Here is a 17,187-nt window from a genome sequence, read left to right as displayed (position 1 = left end):
GGGCAGGGAAAAAGAAAGGGGGCATTACGATTAGCATGTATAGTGCATGGGGGGCACGGGGAGGGCTGTGCAACACAGAGAGGACAAGAAGTGATTTTACAGCATCTTACTACACAGATGGACAGTGACTGTGAAGGGGTATGTGGGGGGGACTTAGTGAAGGAGGGAGCCTAGTAAACGTAATGTTCTTCATGTACTTGTAGATTAATGATACCAAAATAAAAAAAATAAAGTATAAAAGAATTAGAAAAGTCATTTTGCAGCCTTTAATGATATACTGGATTTAAGCAGCCATCATGAATGGCTTCTAAAATCATTTCAGTAAAGCCTGCTGATTTATAATGGATGGATTAGTCGAACAGCTCAGCTTCCTATAATTCATCTTAATGTGACAGGAAGTGGAAAAATTCAATATTATAAAACTTCTGATTTGATGGAAATGAACATATATAGGACTCACTAACTCTAAAATAAAAGTCTTTAGGTCTAATGGACAGTGCATGGAAAATATGAGAAACCAAGAAATAATCAACCAGCCATATCCAGAACATGAAATCCCACAGGAAAAGTGCCCAGTTTCTTCAATAAATGACATGGAAGAAATAAGAGGATGTTGGGGGAGAGAAGAAACAATTACAGATTAAAACATATGGATCCAGCTATTTAAAAAGCACACGCTGCTGAGGGGAAAAACATGGTGCATGAGAAGTGAGGGAGAAACCTCCTCCCATGATCACATAAAACACGAAAATACAGCAAATACAACTAACGCTGAAAAAGTGACCCCAAGACTGCAGAAGTGACTGCCTACATCTGGGGAAAAGAGAAGACCTCACAGGAAATCATTTAGTAGTAAAGCCACCATCTGGCAGGACCCAAGCCCTCATCCCTACTTCAGCCCGTAGGCAGGAGGAAGAGAAACAGAGTAGGGAGGGAGTAGAAGCCCAGGACTACTGAACACCCAGCCCTGGAAATCTGCACCAGGAGCACAAACCCACATTACAGGGTGTTCTGGAGATTACAGGGGTTAGAAAGCAAAGACAGGTGGAATACTCAGAGACACTGAGATTCCAGCTGCTTGTGGAGAACAGGTACAACACAACTGGTCCTCTGGGACTCAAGAAAGGTGGGCAGTTTGAAAGACTTCCCAGCAGCAAGAGGGGCACTAAAGGGGCAAAGATTACACAGAGCTTGGTGCTCAGGAGAAAAAGGGCAGGTAGATAGTATCATACCAGCACACTCAGCCCAGCAGGTTGTGAACTCTCAGGAGCTTCAGGTGCTCCACTGCCCTGACTGGACATGCAGCTAGAGCTCCCCCCACTTCCATTGCAGTACACAGCCTGCTGCTACCTCCTCCCAACAGGCACCAGTCCTGCATACATGCTGCCCCTGCCATCATGCCAGGCCAGGTGGAGGGTGTCCCCACTTACAGCACCTACAGGGGTGTAGCAGAGACTACTCCCTGTGTGCTTGCCCCCCTGGACCTGGCAGTGGAGGAAGGCCTTACAGCTGGTAATGCAAGAAAGAGGTCTTTTCTCCAGGCAGGTGCCAGTTCCACATACCTGTGACCCCTACAATTGCCTTATATGCTCGGCAGCTCCAGAGAGTAGAGCTTCTGGACACTAGAGGGTTCCTTCTACACAAATTTATTATCCCATAAGAAACACTAAAAAAAAAAACAGGAAGAGACAGAGGAATTTGATCCAAACAAAAATTCAAGAAAAAACGCCAGAAAGAGGGCTTAGTGAAACTGAAATCACTGATCTTCTTGATCAAGATTTCAAAATAAAAGTCATAAACATGCTCACGGAGCTAGAGAAAAAAATTCAAAATCTCAGGGAGGACTTCAACAAAGAGATAGAAACTTTGAAAAATACAGTATCTGGAATGAAACAATAGAGGGATTTAAAAGTAAATCAGATGAGATAGAGAAGATGGTAAATGAAATTGAAATTAGAGAACAGGAAAACAAAGAAGCTGAGGCACACAGAAAAAAAAGGATCTCAAGAAATGAGAGAATAATGAGAGTTGTGAGACCAATCCAAATGGAACAATATTTGCATTATAGGTTTACCAGAGGAAGAAGAGAGAGAAAAAGGGATAGAAAGTCTGTTTGAGGTAATAATTTCTGAAAACTTCCCCAATATGGGGAACAAAACAGTCTCTCAGGTCATGGAAGTGCAAAGATCTCCCAACACAAGGAACCACAGGAAGACAACACAAAGACATATAATAGTTAAAATGGCAAAGATCAAGGAGAAGGAGAGAGTATTGAAACCAGAGAGAGAAAAATTATCACTTCGAAAGGAAAGCCCATCAGACTATCATACTTATCAGCAGAAAGCTTACAGGCCAGAAGGGAGTGGCATGACATATTTAATGTAATGACCCAGAAGGGTCTCCAACCAAGCGTACTCTACCCAGCAAGATTATCATTTAAATATGAAGCAGGGCTTAATTTCCAGATAAGCAAAAGTTGAAGGAATTCACCACCCACACACTGTCTCTATAGTGTATCTTAAAGGGACTGCTCTAGATGGAAGTGCTCCTAAGGCTAAATAGCTGTCACCAGAGAAAATAAAACCACAATAAAGTAGGCCAATTAATTACTAAGCAAATAAAAAAATTAAATCAACTGCTCACAAAGTCAAGACATACACAAAGAGTACAAAATATGACACCTAATATATATAAAGAATGGAGGAGGAAGAAGAAGGGGAGAAAGAAAAATAACCTTTATATTGTGTTTGAAATAGCATAATAAGTCAGTTAAGTAAGACTGTTAGACAGTAAAGAAGCTGCCCTAGAACCTTTGGTAACCACAAATCTAAAGCCTACATGGCAGTAAGTACATATCTATCAACAATCACCTTAAATGTAAATGGACTGAATACACCAATCAAAAGACACAGAATGGCAGAATTAATAAAGAAACAAGACTTATCAATATGCTGCCTACAAAAGACTTCAAACCCAAAGACATAATGACAGACTAAAAGTGAAGGGATGGAAAAAGATATCTCATGCAAATAATAGGGAGAAAAAAGCAGGAGTAGCAGTACTTATATCAGACAAAATAGATTTCAAAACAAAGTAACAAGAGACAAAGAAGGACATTACATAATGATAAAGGGGTCAGTCCACAAGAGGATATAACCATTATAAATATCTATGCACCAAATATAGAAGCACCTAAATATGTGAAACAAACATAATTAAATGGGGGAAATAGAATTTAATGCATTCATTTTAGGTGACTTGAGCACCACTCACTCCAAAAGACAGATCAACCAGACAGAAAACAAGTAAGGAGACAGAGGCACTGAACATTGCATTAGAATGGATGGACTTAACAGATATCTACAGAACACTCCACCCAAAAGCAGCAGGATACACATTCTTCTCAAATGTACATGGAACATTTTCCAGAATGATCACATACTAAGCCACAAAAAGAGCCTCAGTAAATTCAGAAACATTGAAATTGTGCCAACCAGCTTCTCAGACCACAAATATATGAAACTAGAAATAAATTGTGCAAAGAAAACAAAAAGCACACAAATGCATGGAGGCTTAACAACATGCTCTTAAATAATTAGTGGATCAATGACCCCCAAAAAACAGATCAAGCAATATATGGAGACAAGTGAAAACAACAACTCAACAGCTCAATCCGTGGGATGCAAAGAAGGCAGTTCTAAGAGCAAGTATATATAGCAATATAGGCTTACCTTAAGAAATAAGAACAATCCCACATGAACAGTCTAAACTCACAATTACTGAAACTAGAAAAAGAAGATCAAATGAGGCCTAAACTCAGTAGGAGGGACACAATAAAGATCGGAGCATAAATAAGTAATATTGAGAAGAATAAAATAATAAAGAATCACTGAAACCTTGAGCTGCTTTTTTTGAGAAAATAAACAGATAAACCACTACCCAGTCTTATCAAGAAAAAAAGACAGTGTACACACATAAACATAATCAGAAAATGAGAAAGGAAAAATCACTATGGACACCATGGAAATACAAAGAATTATTAGAGAATACTATGAAAAATCGCAGGCCAACAAATTGGATAACCTAGAAGAAATGCACAACTTTCTAGATAAATACAATCTTTCAAGACTGATGCAGGAAGAAACAGAAAATCTGAACAGACCAACTGCCAGCAATGAAATAGAATTGGTAATCAAAACACTACCTAAGAATAAAATACCTAGACAAGATGGCTTCACTGCTGAATTTCAACAAACATTTAAGGAAGACCTAATACCCATCCTCCTTAAAGTGTTACAAAAAGTAGAGGAGGAGGGAATACTTCAAAACTCATTCTATGAAGCCAGCATCACTCAAATACAAAAACCAGACAAAGACACCACAAAAAAAGAAAATTACAGACCAACATAGATGCAAAATCCTCAACAAAATATTAGCAAACTGAATTAAAAAATACATCAAAAAATTCATCCGTCATGACCAAGTGGGATTCATTCCAGGGATGCAAGGATGGTACAATATCTGAAAATCCGTGAACATCATACAACACAACAACAAAGATGACAAAAATCATATGATCTCAACAGATACTGAAAAAGCATCTGACAAGATTCAAGATCCATTCATGATAAAAAAATCTCAACAAAATGGGTATAGAGGGCAAGTACCTCAACATAATAAAGGCCATATATGACAAACCCACAGCCAATATCATACTTAACAGCGAAAAGCTGAAAGCTTTTCCTCTAAGATTGGGAACAAGACAATGTGCCACTCTCCCCACTTTTATTCAACATAGTACTGGAGGTCCTGGGCACAACAATCAGACAACACAGAGAAATAAAAGGCATCCAGATTGGTAAGGAAGAAGTTAAACTGTCCCTGTTTGCAGATGACATTATATTGTACATAAAAAACCCTAAAGAATCCACCCAAAAGATACTAGAACTAATAACTGAATTCAGCAAAGTTGCAGGATACAAAATTAATACACAGAATCTGCTGCATTCCCATATACTAACAATGAGCTAGCAGAAAGAGAAATCACGAAAACAACTCCAATTCATAACTGCATCAAACAGAATAAAATACTAAGGAATAAAACTAACCAAGGAGGTGAAAGACCTATACCCTAAAAACTACAAGATGCTCATGAGAGAAATTAAAGATGACACCAATAAATGGAAATACATCCCATGCTCACGGATAGGAAGAATTCATATTATCAAAATGACCATCCTGCCTAAAGCAATTTACAGATTCAATGCAATCCCCATTAAAATACCAACAGCATGTTTCAATGAACTAGGACAAATAGTTCTAAAATTCATATGGAACCACAAAAGACCCCGAATAACCAAAGCAATTCTGAGAAGGAAGAACAAAGCTGGGGGGATTATGCTCCAAAACTTCAAGCTCTGTTACAAAGCCACAGTAATCAAAACAATTTGATACTGGTACAGACCCATAGATCAATGGAACAGAATAGAGAGTCCAGATATAAATTCCACACATATATGGCCAATTAATATACAATAAAGGAGCCATGGATATACAATGGTGAGAAGACAGCCTTTTCAACAACTGGTGTTGGCAAAATTGGACAGCTACATGCAAGACAATGAAACTGGATTATATAATTCCATACACAAAAGTAAACCCGATATGGATCAAAGAACTGAATGTAAGTCATGAAACAACAAAACTCATAAGAAAACACAGGCAAAAATCTACTGAATATAAATATGAGCAACTTTTTCCTGAATAGAATAATAAAAAATGAATATATGGGACTACATCAAACTAAACAGCTCTGTACAGCAAAGGACACCATCAGCAGAACAAAAAGGCATCCTACAGCATGGGAGAATATATTCGTAAATGATTTAACAGGTAAGAGATAAACATCCAAAATATATAAAGAACTCACACACCTCAACACCCAAAAAACAACTAACATGATTAAAAAATGGGCAGAGAATCTGAACAGACACTTCTCCAAAGAAGAAATTCAGATTGCCAACAGGCACATGAAAAGATGGTCCACATTGCTAATCATCAAGGAAATGTGAATTAAAACCACAATGAGATACTACCTCACACCAGTTATGATGGCCAACATCCAAAAGACAAGAAACAACAAATGCTGGTGAGGATATGAAGAAAGGAGAACCCTCCTACCTGTTGCTGGGAATGTAAATTAGTTCAACCATTGTGGAAAGCAGTGTAGAGGTTCCTCAAAAAACTAAAAATAGAAATACCATTTGACCCAGGAATTCCACTTCTAGAAATATACCCAAGAAAACAAGACCCCTGATTCTAAAAGACATAAGCGCCCCTATGTTTAACTCAGCACTATTTACAATAGCCAAGATATGGAAGCAACCTAAGTGTCCATCAATAGATGAATGAAGAAAATGTGGTACATATACACCAGGGAATATTATTCAGCCATAAAAAGAAAACAGATCCTACCATTTGCAACAACATGGATGGAACTAGAGGGTATTATGCTCAGTGAAATAACCTAGGCAGAGAAAAACAAGTATTAAATGATTTCACTCATTTGTGGAATAAACCAACAAAGCAAAACTGAAGGAACAAAACAGCAGCAGACTCACAGACTCCAAGGAGGGCCCCGCAGTTACCAAAGGGAAGAGGTTGGTGAGGGTGGGTAGAGGGAATGAGAAGGGGATTAAGGGGCACTATAATTAGGAACAACAATATAGGTAGGTCACAGGAAAGGTAGTACAGCACAGAGAAGACAATTAATGACTCTATAGCATCTTACTATGCTGACAGAAAGTGACTGCAATGGGGTTGGAGGGACTTGCTAATATGGGTGAATGCTGAAACCAAGATGTTGTTCATGTGAAACCTTCATAAGATTGTGTATCAATGATACTTTAAGTAAAAATAAATAAATAAATAAAAAACATACATACATACACACAAAAACCACAACTGTGAAACAGTATTTTTGAGACAATGTGATAAATCTGCATGTGGATTGGCTTTTAAATGGTATTAAAATACTACTATCAACTTCATTAGGTATAATGATATTTAAAAAGATAGTTATCTGTTAGAGAGTCACTACTTCAGAAATGGTGGTTAAAAGGATAGGGTGGCTGAGATTTATATCAAAATATTCCAGCAGCAAGAGGAGGAAGCAGTGAAAGAAATGATGAATCAATCAGAACTGGGAAAACCTGTTGAAGTCTGGTGGATGGTCACCTTATATGACTTTCTCCATTTTACGTAAGTTTTAAACTTTTCCTAAGAACAAGTTAAAAAAACAGAAAAACACACTGAGAAATGTATAATTTCAAATCATTTATCTTCAGTCGTCTAAACACTTGCTGATGAGATAGCAGTTTTTGTCAGAGCAACCATGTTAAAACTTTTGTTTAGGTTCCCAGGATGGCGTTCTAAAGTCCAATAGATACAACAATAATATTTCTCAAAGAGGTTTTTTTTATATTCTCAGTGGATTGATTTTTTGTGGAAGGATTCCTACCTTGAGCATGAAAGAACATAGAGAGCCACTGGCCCAAGACACTCAGTGTAACATTATGCCCTCTAGTTACTGTGACAGCAAAAGGAAAAAACAACTCCCATTTCCCCAAATGCTTCTGTGGAGCAGTGAGGAACCAGCTCTGGTTGAGAACCACTACCTTAGACTAGGTATTGCTCATTTGCAATTAAAAAAAAGAGAAGACAAGAAACAGCAATACTAAATGAATGTGACAGTTTAGTTTCAGATAAAGTGAGGGCCACAAAAATATTAGTAAGGAATGAACTGGCTATCAAAAAGCAATTTTTAATTAAAAAAAAAACAGTCAAATTTATGTTATTACTTCATGCTGGGAGTTGGGTCCAGAAAAGAAATCTTGAGTATACATACAGTCAGCATTTTTCAATGACTGCTTCTTTTTGGAAGGTTTGGAGATGACTTTTATCCGCTTGCTGAGGAACACACCAATGTCATCACTGTTGCCATAGAACATCTTTACAGACAACATGAAGTGCTTTCTCTTGTCTGAATCAGATATGTACAACGTTTTGGCGGTACAATAGTTCTGTGAAAGAAAAGGAAAGTTTTAATAGAATCCAAACCTCTCTGGTTATATATCTACAACTCAGGATGGCCACGGGTAGGTTTCATTGGGCTTAAATGCAATGATTTCAATCACTAGTTGATAAAACCAACTTTAAAAATTACTGAAATTACAAAATAGTCCCCTTTATCAAGTCTATAACATATTAACATTGTGATCCATTTTATCTTCTTTAAGAGACTTTAAAAATAATCCTCTTTTCTTGTGGCACAACAGTTCTCCACTTATATCACCAAATTATTGCTACAGCAATTTTTAAAAATAGAATATTAAAACTAAAAAAAAAATCCCTGAGTTTATTTCTGCAGAAAAACCAATCAACAAACAAAACAACAACATATAAATAGGGCATCAGAATTTGATCAAATTCTATAAAAGATTTTTAGCAGTGGTCCTTCTCAAAATAAGTATATATACTGCTTTTCTTTGCATAGCTGAACACTTAAGAGTAGCCACCCATGTCAGAGGAAAATAATGTTAGACCAACTGAAATTTTATAAAATATTCTATGCCAGAAAGGGATTATGTGAGTATAAAGAACTCTTATAAAGAAATATTTAACTTTGCCCACTGGGATAATTCATATCGTATCACCAAAAGAACTGAATTTAAAGTACTAGAGAAAATTAACACAGCTGCCAGAAAATAAATTCTTGTAACTGAAAAGGTAATATTCAAGAGTTATAGCACTTGCAAAATCAGCACACTCAAAATTCTGTCATAATTGCTGACCCTTGAACAACATGGTCTTGAACTGTGCAGGTTTACTTATATATGGATTTTTTCCAGTAAATGCATTGGAAACATTTTTGGAGATTTGCAACAATTTGAAAAAATACATTTTCTTTTTTCTAGCTTACTTCATTGTAAGAATATAGTATTATTATCATATACAAAATACATGTTAATTGGCTGTTTATGTTATTGGTAAGGGTTCTGGTCAACAGTACACTATTAGTAAAGTTTTTGGTGACTTAAAAGTTATACGCAGTTTTTCAACTAAGTGGGGGTTGATGCCCTGAATGCCCATGTTCTTCAAGGGTCAAGGGTATTTCAAATATATATGACAATTCTAAAATATTTCCTATTTTCCAGATCCCTGTGAACCAGGGAAGGGACTAAATTATTGATTTCCTTTTCCAGACTGGGTAAATAATGCTCAAACACAGCTTACGTATTAAAAATAATGACATTTTCTAGAAGATCAATATTCTACTTTAAAATTAGACTAAACAAATTTTACTACTTCTGCTGTGTGTTCCTTTTAAAAAGCAGGGCAAATGCCACAGTTAGGAAACAGCTAATGTACTCTAAATTTTTAATCTTTACAAATTTTAATCACAGGCAATCTTAGTCACAGAACAAAAATAACACCATAGTTTCTTTCATTTCTCAATAGCAAAGTTACACGAGAAAGTATGTGTGCAATCCTGAATATTTTATACCCAAGTTTTATAAATTAAAATGGGGTAAAAGCTTTGAGATGTTTTGTTCTGCGGAAGACAAAATTAAGATAGAGGTAACAATGGTAATAAGAAATATAAAAATATAAAATACAAAAGTCCCTTGCATTCACACAGCATCTTTCACCCAAGGATCTCCACGCACTCAGAGATGCTATGGCTGGCACCATGGGTCTGCCACTCTTTAAAAAACACTGAGGGTCAAATTAAACCTAAACTATGGAACTGTTCTGCAACATAAGACAAAGTCTTGGAAAATGGGTATCTATATATACTGAAGCAGATAGTCACAGGGAAGAAATGAAATGTGTATTTAAATGAAGGCAATTACAGTTTAATGGGAAAACTTAGAAATGTTGAAATCACCTAATTTGAGTGTTAACATTAAGGGATATGATCTATATCAGAAAAGAGAAAACACTGAAATCTAGCAAAAATTAGACAGATTGGTAAACAGGAAAGGGAAAAAAAGCAGAGAAGGTTGGATTCTAAGAAATATACACAAAAGGCTTTGTTTAGAAAAAGCAAAACATATTTCTGTGGCAAAAAAAAGGTTAATATATCCCTATTTACAAAAGTGAGTAGTCTGAATCCATAAAAAAGAGATCTACCTGAGATAACCTTATTATTAAAAAAAAACCGTAAAAGCCATTTTCCACAAATTACTCAAATTCTGTAAGAAGAAAAAAATTACTGATTCAGAAAAAGTATGACTTTAAGGTAAGTAAATAAAAACTAAGTTACATTTACATCATCATACCAACCCACTAAATTAGCTAACAAAATTCTAGAATAAAAAATGACATAAAAAATCTTTTTACAAATAATAAACTTAAAAAGTTAACTTAAAAACAACTCTTTGAAGATTAAATCTTTAGGCAGTAATAAAATTTCCCCTGAAATGAAAAATACTAGACCTAATGCTTCAGAAGTGTTGTGGAAATACCTGAATTGTAGTACTTGAATTACAAAAACAAAACAACATTAGCAAGAGAGGTGCAAAGGATGCAATTTTTAAAAATAAGAAAAACAGAAGTGTACTAATTAGGGAAGTACTTCATGTTGTATAGCTTACCTAGCTCCAACTATTTAGGGGAATAAAGAGAACATTAAATGAAACCTCAGATCCAAAATATCACCAACATACAATCAAATGTCATGGCCATAAAAATAAGGTCTACATATAATGTTCATTTTGTTGTAAGGAACATTAAAATAAGTACAAATACCCAGCAATGCCAAGTAAATATCCCTTCTTTTTCGATAAGGTGTAGTTATACTATACTATTCAGTGAACGGACTGTTGAAAGAAAATAGTACTACCTTAAATAAATGGAGGTTAAGTGAGACAGACAGGAGCAAAGTGCCTCTTTCTGAAGTTCAGCATCTAACTGCTTGGCCCATCTCTATCTACCTTGGGCCCAAACATACCATGTTCTTTTGCCTTTATGCTCCAAGCTCATGATTATGTTTGCTCTTTCTGCTTGCAAAGTTTTTTGCTAACGCTCAAAAAGTTTAACTTTATACAGATGTCTCTAATAGCATTTTTCATTAAAACTAAATATTAACATATAATTTTGGCTTATAGACATTGCACTCCCCTATTAGTAGGTGTTTTTAAAAAGTATATGCTTAAGCTCTTGGGTATTCTTTTCCTCTTCTGTGAATTTTTAGGGCTTGGGCAAAGGAAATAACGGTGGAAGTTGAAGAAAGATATACTAAAGCCATCATGCTTGGAAAGGCAACTGGAAATGCTATTGGGTTAATATTACTTCCCTCAAAATTGCTGGAAGCTGGAATTGCTTAAAATGAACAATGACATTTAATTAATAGTTATATACACTGGTAGCTAAAATCCTTGGATTTTTTGCCACCTATGTGATCTGATCATTCATAGTACCAAATGTCTAGCAGTACAGCTTAGAGACACACAACTCTGAGACTTTCTGTATAACAGGCAAATAGATGAGATGGCTAAGGCCTATTAGATCAACCCACCACTTCAATGTGGTTCAAAGGTCATAATTTAGAACTATGTCTTATTGTTCTACTTTCTTTTAAAATTAAACGACCTTCAATGTAGTTTTATCACAAACCTAATAGTTGACAAATCTTACTGACAAAAATTATAGATAACAAATGACATAAAAATACTCAAATTTGAAGGAGGCTGATATTAAGGCTTCTTTGTACTTGTTACCAAGAAAATAAGTAAAATTGAATTTGAGAGTACAAATCACCTAGCTTATTACATTCAACGCGTTATCCTCCAACCCCCATCCCTATGCCAAGTACAACATAGCTAACACTAAGATAGTCAATGAAGATTTACTGAATGACGAAATAGCTTTTAATGCACCATTTTAAAAGAATTCATGTAGTCACTGAGATCAGCTATTTTGTAAGGACTAGCTATTTTCACATTTTAAAACAAAGTAATAGTTGAATGCTAAGTCAATAAAGGACTATTTTTGAATACTAAGGGTACAGATCAAAACAGGAGTGCTTTCTAAATTCATAAAATGAAATTGGTAAGACATTCACAATTATCATTCTCTGGGCAAATTAATCAAAGAAAATTCCTAAAAGTTTGAGTAAAACTAACTATGGACATTTTTGTTTTATAGCATAGTTGTCCACACAGAAGCTAAGAAAAACACTTATGATTTTATAACCCAGGTGATGTCTCTAAGAATTTATCTGTATCACTTTGTTCTCGTATAAGACAAAGAGAGCAGAGTAAAACACTATTCAACTATGTATTTTCACTGTTATTTGAGTATCACAGCCCTGTTTGATAGATGAGTGACTAGCCTCTTAAACTGCTGGCTTCCCATGGAAATCTGGTTCACCCACTGCTAAAACAGTTAGCAAGCTGAGGAAGTTTACTGTGTACCACCGTTAGGTGTCAATAGCTCAAGCTTCATGAATCATGACTAGACCACAGCCATTTGAGAAATTTATTTCTAGTTTTGATTTACATATCCAAAAAATTGCTGCCTATAGCCATAAAAGAAAACACTCACCAAAACAAGTAAGGAAACTACATCTGGTACCATGGTGCCCTTAACGGTGCACCAATATAGTCTTTATTTACCTTTCCTTCCAAGTTCAGCTGCTGCATTTCTTGGTCACTATTTCCTATTCCAATAAATGCACATGGTTGAGACTCTTGTTCAGAACAACCATCTCGTTCCATTTGTTCTTTTTTTTTCTTCCATCCACTGCCCATAAGATACACACAAGGAGGAGGGCAAAAAAACCTGAAACAATTGGGATGGGGGGCGTATCCGAAAAAAACAAAAATGAACAATGCAATTAGATTCAAGAAAGCATTTCCTTTTCTTGAACATATGAATATAAAATCATACTGAACTCCATTAAGTTAGTTCAAAGGAAATATTTGGGTGAAGCCTTTTGTAATGCATATAAATCATGCCCACAGCACAGAAATCAAACCTTCCACTAAGAAAATATTTATTCAGGTAAGGTTCACTTATATTGAAGCTATGCATTCAATTACACTAGTCACATTTTATAGCAGGGAACCTCCCTTTAAATTTTCATGTAGCTCAGAGTTCTGAACTACTGGGAGTTCAACAAATCCAATGTACTCTAACATGTTACCGAACATGATATACTACTACCACAGAATCTGCAATTACTGATTAAGGTATACTCAAAATGATGTATTATTAATGAGTTTACTGTTATGACTATTACACTTAACTGTATCTGGTAATTAACCTGGAAAACAGAATTAGGGCAATGCCCACTGTAGAAACTTTCAAAATATTAATGAAACTAAGTAGAAGAACTAAAAGAATGTATCGCTGTGCTTTTAGATCTTGCACCCTAAACCCCTGGTGAATGTGTATGACTGAAAGAAGAATACACTGTATGTATCCTTTCAACTCACAGACTACCAACAGGTTTCTTTTGCTAGTTGCCAAAAACCGGCACTCACAAATTCTTTCTACTTAGAACAGAGTCCTTAGAATCTTCTCTAGCAATTAAAAAGTATCTATTTCAAAGCCTAGCTCAAGCCCCATATTTTACATAGTTCAGACCATCAATCTATAAAATCTTTACACCATGTCTCATCAAGGGGCCTGAAAACTCAAATACCTACTCAAATAGTAGCTAAATAAACTCATATAGAGTAGCCAGGTAAGTAATATAATTGAATGAACCAGGTATACAACAAATAAGAAGGAATATTTAATTATCCAAAGAAGTAGGTTCCTTCCCTTCTTTCTTGAAATGCACAGCCCTCATGATAATTCCTACTTTTTGTTTAGTCATGAGTATAGGAAAAATTTTCTTAATTCCTTTAAGCACACTGTAAGAAAAAGGAGCTTAAATAGCATGATAATCAGCCACTGGTGTGCACCTCTGATCATAAGGAAACAAAGGGGAATGGCAAGCCTATGCATACACACCCACTCACTCACTTTGACAACTATAATCGTGTAGGCCTAGGGTCAGTCAACATCCTCTTATCATTCCACAGATGCCTGAAATCAAATTTTAGATGAAATTCCTAATTTTAAAATTTGGTAACCAATTTATGCACTTCAACACTTTGCAGGCCAACAATGTGCAGACTTAAATAGAAACTGTACACACACTACCAGGCTGGGTTTGGCTCTCAGGTTTGCCCAAAGATAGTATCTACTTCCTGTATGCTTCCCCCTCTGCACCTACTACAATATTGATTGAACAGAATCAAAATATATGACAGCACTTCTTTTTGTTCAATTCTAACTGAAGATACATTAGAGGCAATTTACATTAATTTACAAGAAGTGAAATGGGTTTATTTAATATTCATTAATTTACCAAATTATTTACTATATCCCTAGTCTATACCAGGCACTGGAAATACAAGAGCAATTAAAAAAAAATAAAGGACAAAAATTCCTGATCTGATGGAACTCATACTCCAATAGGAGACAAGGACAATTAAAAATAGTAAAATAACATATCCTATTAGCTGGTGATAAGTCCTGAGATAAAAAAAATAGAGCAGGGAAGGAGGTATTTATAATGAAGAAGATCCAAGTGGCCAGGGAAAGCTCCCTAAAGCCCTGGGTATCTGGGGAAGAGCATTTCAGCATAGGGAAGAGCAGGTACAAAGGCTCCAAAGTAGGAAGGACTACAACAGTCAGTAAGGAAACAACAAACCGGTGTGGCTAAGTAGAGGAGGAAGACAGAACACTAGGAGATGAAGAGGTAATGGGGGAGTAGACCAAGTAGGCCCTACAGTTCAAGCTGAGAAGCCTCTGGAGTCTTCTATTTATCTAAACCAATGGAAAGGAATCAGAGCAGCTTTCACTGTGGCCATGGACATAAAGGTCACAGCCGAGGTAGCGGGACCAGCTCCAGGTCACTGCAAATTTGGAGGGATGCCTGGATTGGGCGGGCTAGTTCTAGAGTTGGCTCTATTCCATTCTACACCAGGGATCTTTCTGGCCTCTAATGCTGGGAGCCACCCAATGCTTACCATGGCACAGACTCAAATACCTAAGCTGGCACTCTGTCAGGAGGTTGAGAAGGCATCAATTTTGGAAACTTGTCTCCCATTAGATTTTATTGAATAGTGATGTTAAGACTGTAGCAAATTGGTATACCAGCTATAAAATTTTAAGAGCTGTACTTTATTGTAGTACACCAATTGTAGTAATCAAATCTCAGCAAGTTATTATAAAAGATATTTTTACTTCACATCTGAAAAAAACACAAAGAGGACTAAAACTATAAAAACTGAGCAGAGCAGATTTTCTCAAGAGTACTATGATAAAATGGCACGAAACTAGCAGGGTATAAAATCAGATAGGTTGGCAAGAAATTCTTTATCATTCAAAACACTGACAAAGGTTTCATATTCAAAATGTACTTCAATCATCTATTAAGTAAGAAAAATAACTCAACTGCTTCTGAGCCAGCCTTGTTTTTTTTTTTTTTACCAACTTTTAATTTAAAAAAGTTGTCATGTGAGAAAACAGCAAATTTAATATAATCTGACATTTAGATTATTTCCACTGATAATGAAATCATATTTTAAATATACCGATAGTCACCCCCTACAAAACAGCTAATGAGTCAAATTTTCATTTCTACAGATTTCAGTGGTAATATAATTAAAGACTATATACAAAAGAAGTAAGCATATAGACATAAGAAAGGAAATTAAATGGAGTAGGGATAAGAAAAAAAAGGCCACCTAATTAACAAAAGTTAAAATACACTTTTATAGTGGTGTGTGAAATCAATTACTTTTTCAATTTGGACATCTGCTAAATACATACCACTCAGTGTCCAGTTTACAGAGTTTAAGTTGCTATAAAAGGACGTGCTATGAAACAATGTTCCTTTATTTTCTAATCTTTCCCAGCAGCTACATCTAAGCAACTATGAGACAATACTTTTTTTCTGCCACTTGGTGGCAATATGCACACATTTATGATTTTATTCATTTCCAGTTCAGTCTTTATTCTCAGAGAATGATTCAACAACTTTTTCCTCAAATCATGAGATGAAGTCTAGAAAATACATTACAGATTCAAAGAAGCCTCTATAGTCAGCCCAATATATAAGTTATTTTAGACAAAACCCAAACACATCATTTTATCTAACTTCAGTATCATTACTCTGATGATTATTCAATTCAAAAGCAGTAAATTGGGAACTTTTTGCACACAAGTACCTCAATTAACACACATTCTCAGTATGATGCCAGAATCATAGTCTAATTGTCTAAATGGCATTACTAACACCTTCAATACTGCTTAAAATTACCTCCCTTACAAAGTTGAAGGAAAGATAGTATGTCAAATGGAATTTTTATATATTTAATTGAAATTTTCCTCCAGACAAAGGTAATCTTTTTAAAAGTTTATTTTTAACCTGGAAAGATCTTTAATGAAAAACTAACCACTAACATAAATGGGATACAGGGGATGTGCTAATAAGCAAATAAATATTCATTATTGGGCATAAAAGTTAGTATCAAGAAAATTTTAAATTATAGGATAAAATTTCCTGACCAAGTATTTGTCACATCATTCACTGGAGTTATTTTACATACCAAGAGGACTGTGGTCATGTCCCCAGGTTACCTCACGCCTTATGCCTTAGTAGCTTTTCAGAAAGGCCTGAATCTGGATCACGAAAGAAGGCATGCCTTCCTCTTTCTCCTATGCACTCCACTAAGGAGTAAGGGTCAGACCCCTTCAAAGAAGCCACACTAGCCCTCCAGGAGGCTGGTCTGTACTGAACAGTCCCTTACTACTAATACTTTTTAAAAATTTAGTAATCTTAACAGGTTTCTACCTTTATTTAAAACAATTCATGTCTCTCTAGAAATTTTAATAACAAATTTGTAAAAATACAGAAAAGTAGTTACTCTGGCCTTTTCATCACTTTTTCTTCATTCTTTGGAGGCTTAGATTCTTCAAACTTTTTTCTGACTGGTATTTTAGATGGTCCAAGTCATATCCAAATAATAGAAAGAAATTGGAGAAAAATGCAACCACAGTAAAAGATAACCATTAAATCACCCTTTAACTTGATAAACCACAATAGCTTTGTACTCATGTATT

The 17,187-nt window shown here is 35.5% G+C and overlaps 1 protein-coding gene across 6 annotated transcripts in view; it reads right to left on the bottom strand.

The window, feature by feature from the left end:
• RBPJ (recombination signal binding protein for immunoglobulin kappa J region) overlaps window positions 1-17,187 on the bottom strand; it is a 211,543-nt gene that overhangs the window by 19,622 nt on the left and 174,734 nt on the right. For all 6 annotated transcript variants that reach the window (XM_036900549.2, XM_057502137.1, XM_036900546.2 and 3 more), the window contains 2 exons: window positions 12,681-12,846; window positions 7,907-8,081 (listed from right to left, as the gene is read on the bottom strand). In XM_036900549.2, coding sequence (XP_036756444.1) covers window positions 7,907-8,081; window positions 12,681-12,846 — 341 coding nt within the window. The remainder of the gene's footprint in view (window positions 1-7,906; window positions 8,082-12,680; window positions 12,847-17,187) is intronic.

The sequence above is a fragment of the Manis pentadactyla genome, chromosome 5 (genome assembly GCF_030020395.1).
Source record: "Manis pentadactyla isolate mManPen7 chromosome 5, mManPen7.hap1, whole genome shotgun sequence".
Lineage (NCBI taxonomy): Eukaryota > Metazoa > Chordata > Mammalia > Pholidota > Manidae > Manis > Manis pentadactyla.
Note: the sequence above shows the minus strand (reverse complement) of the source record. Positions and strands in the feature narration are given on the sequence as shown.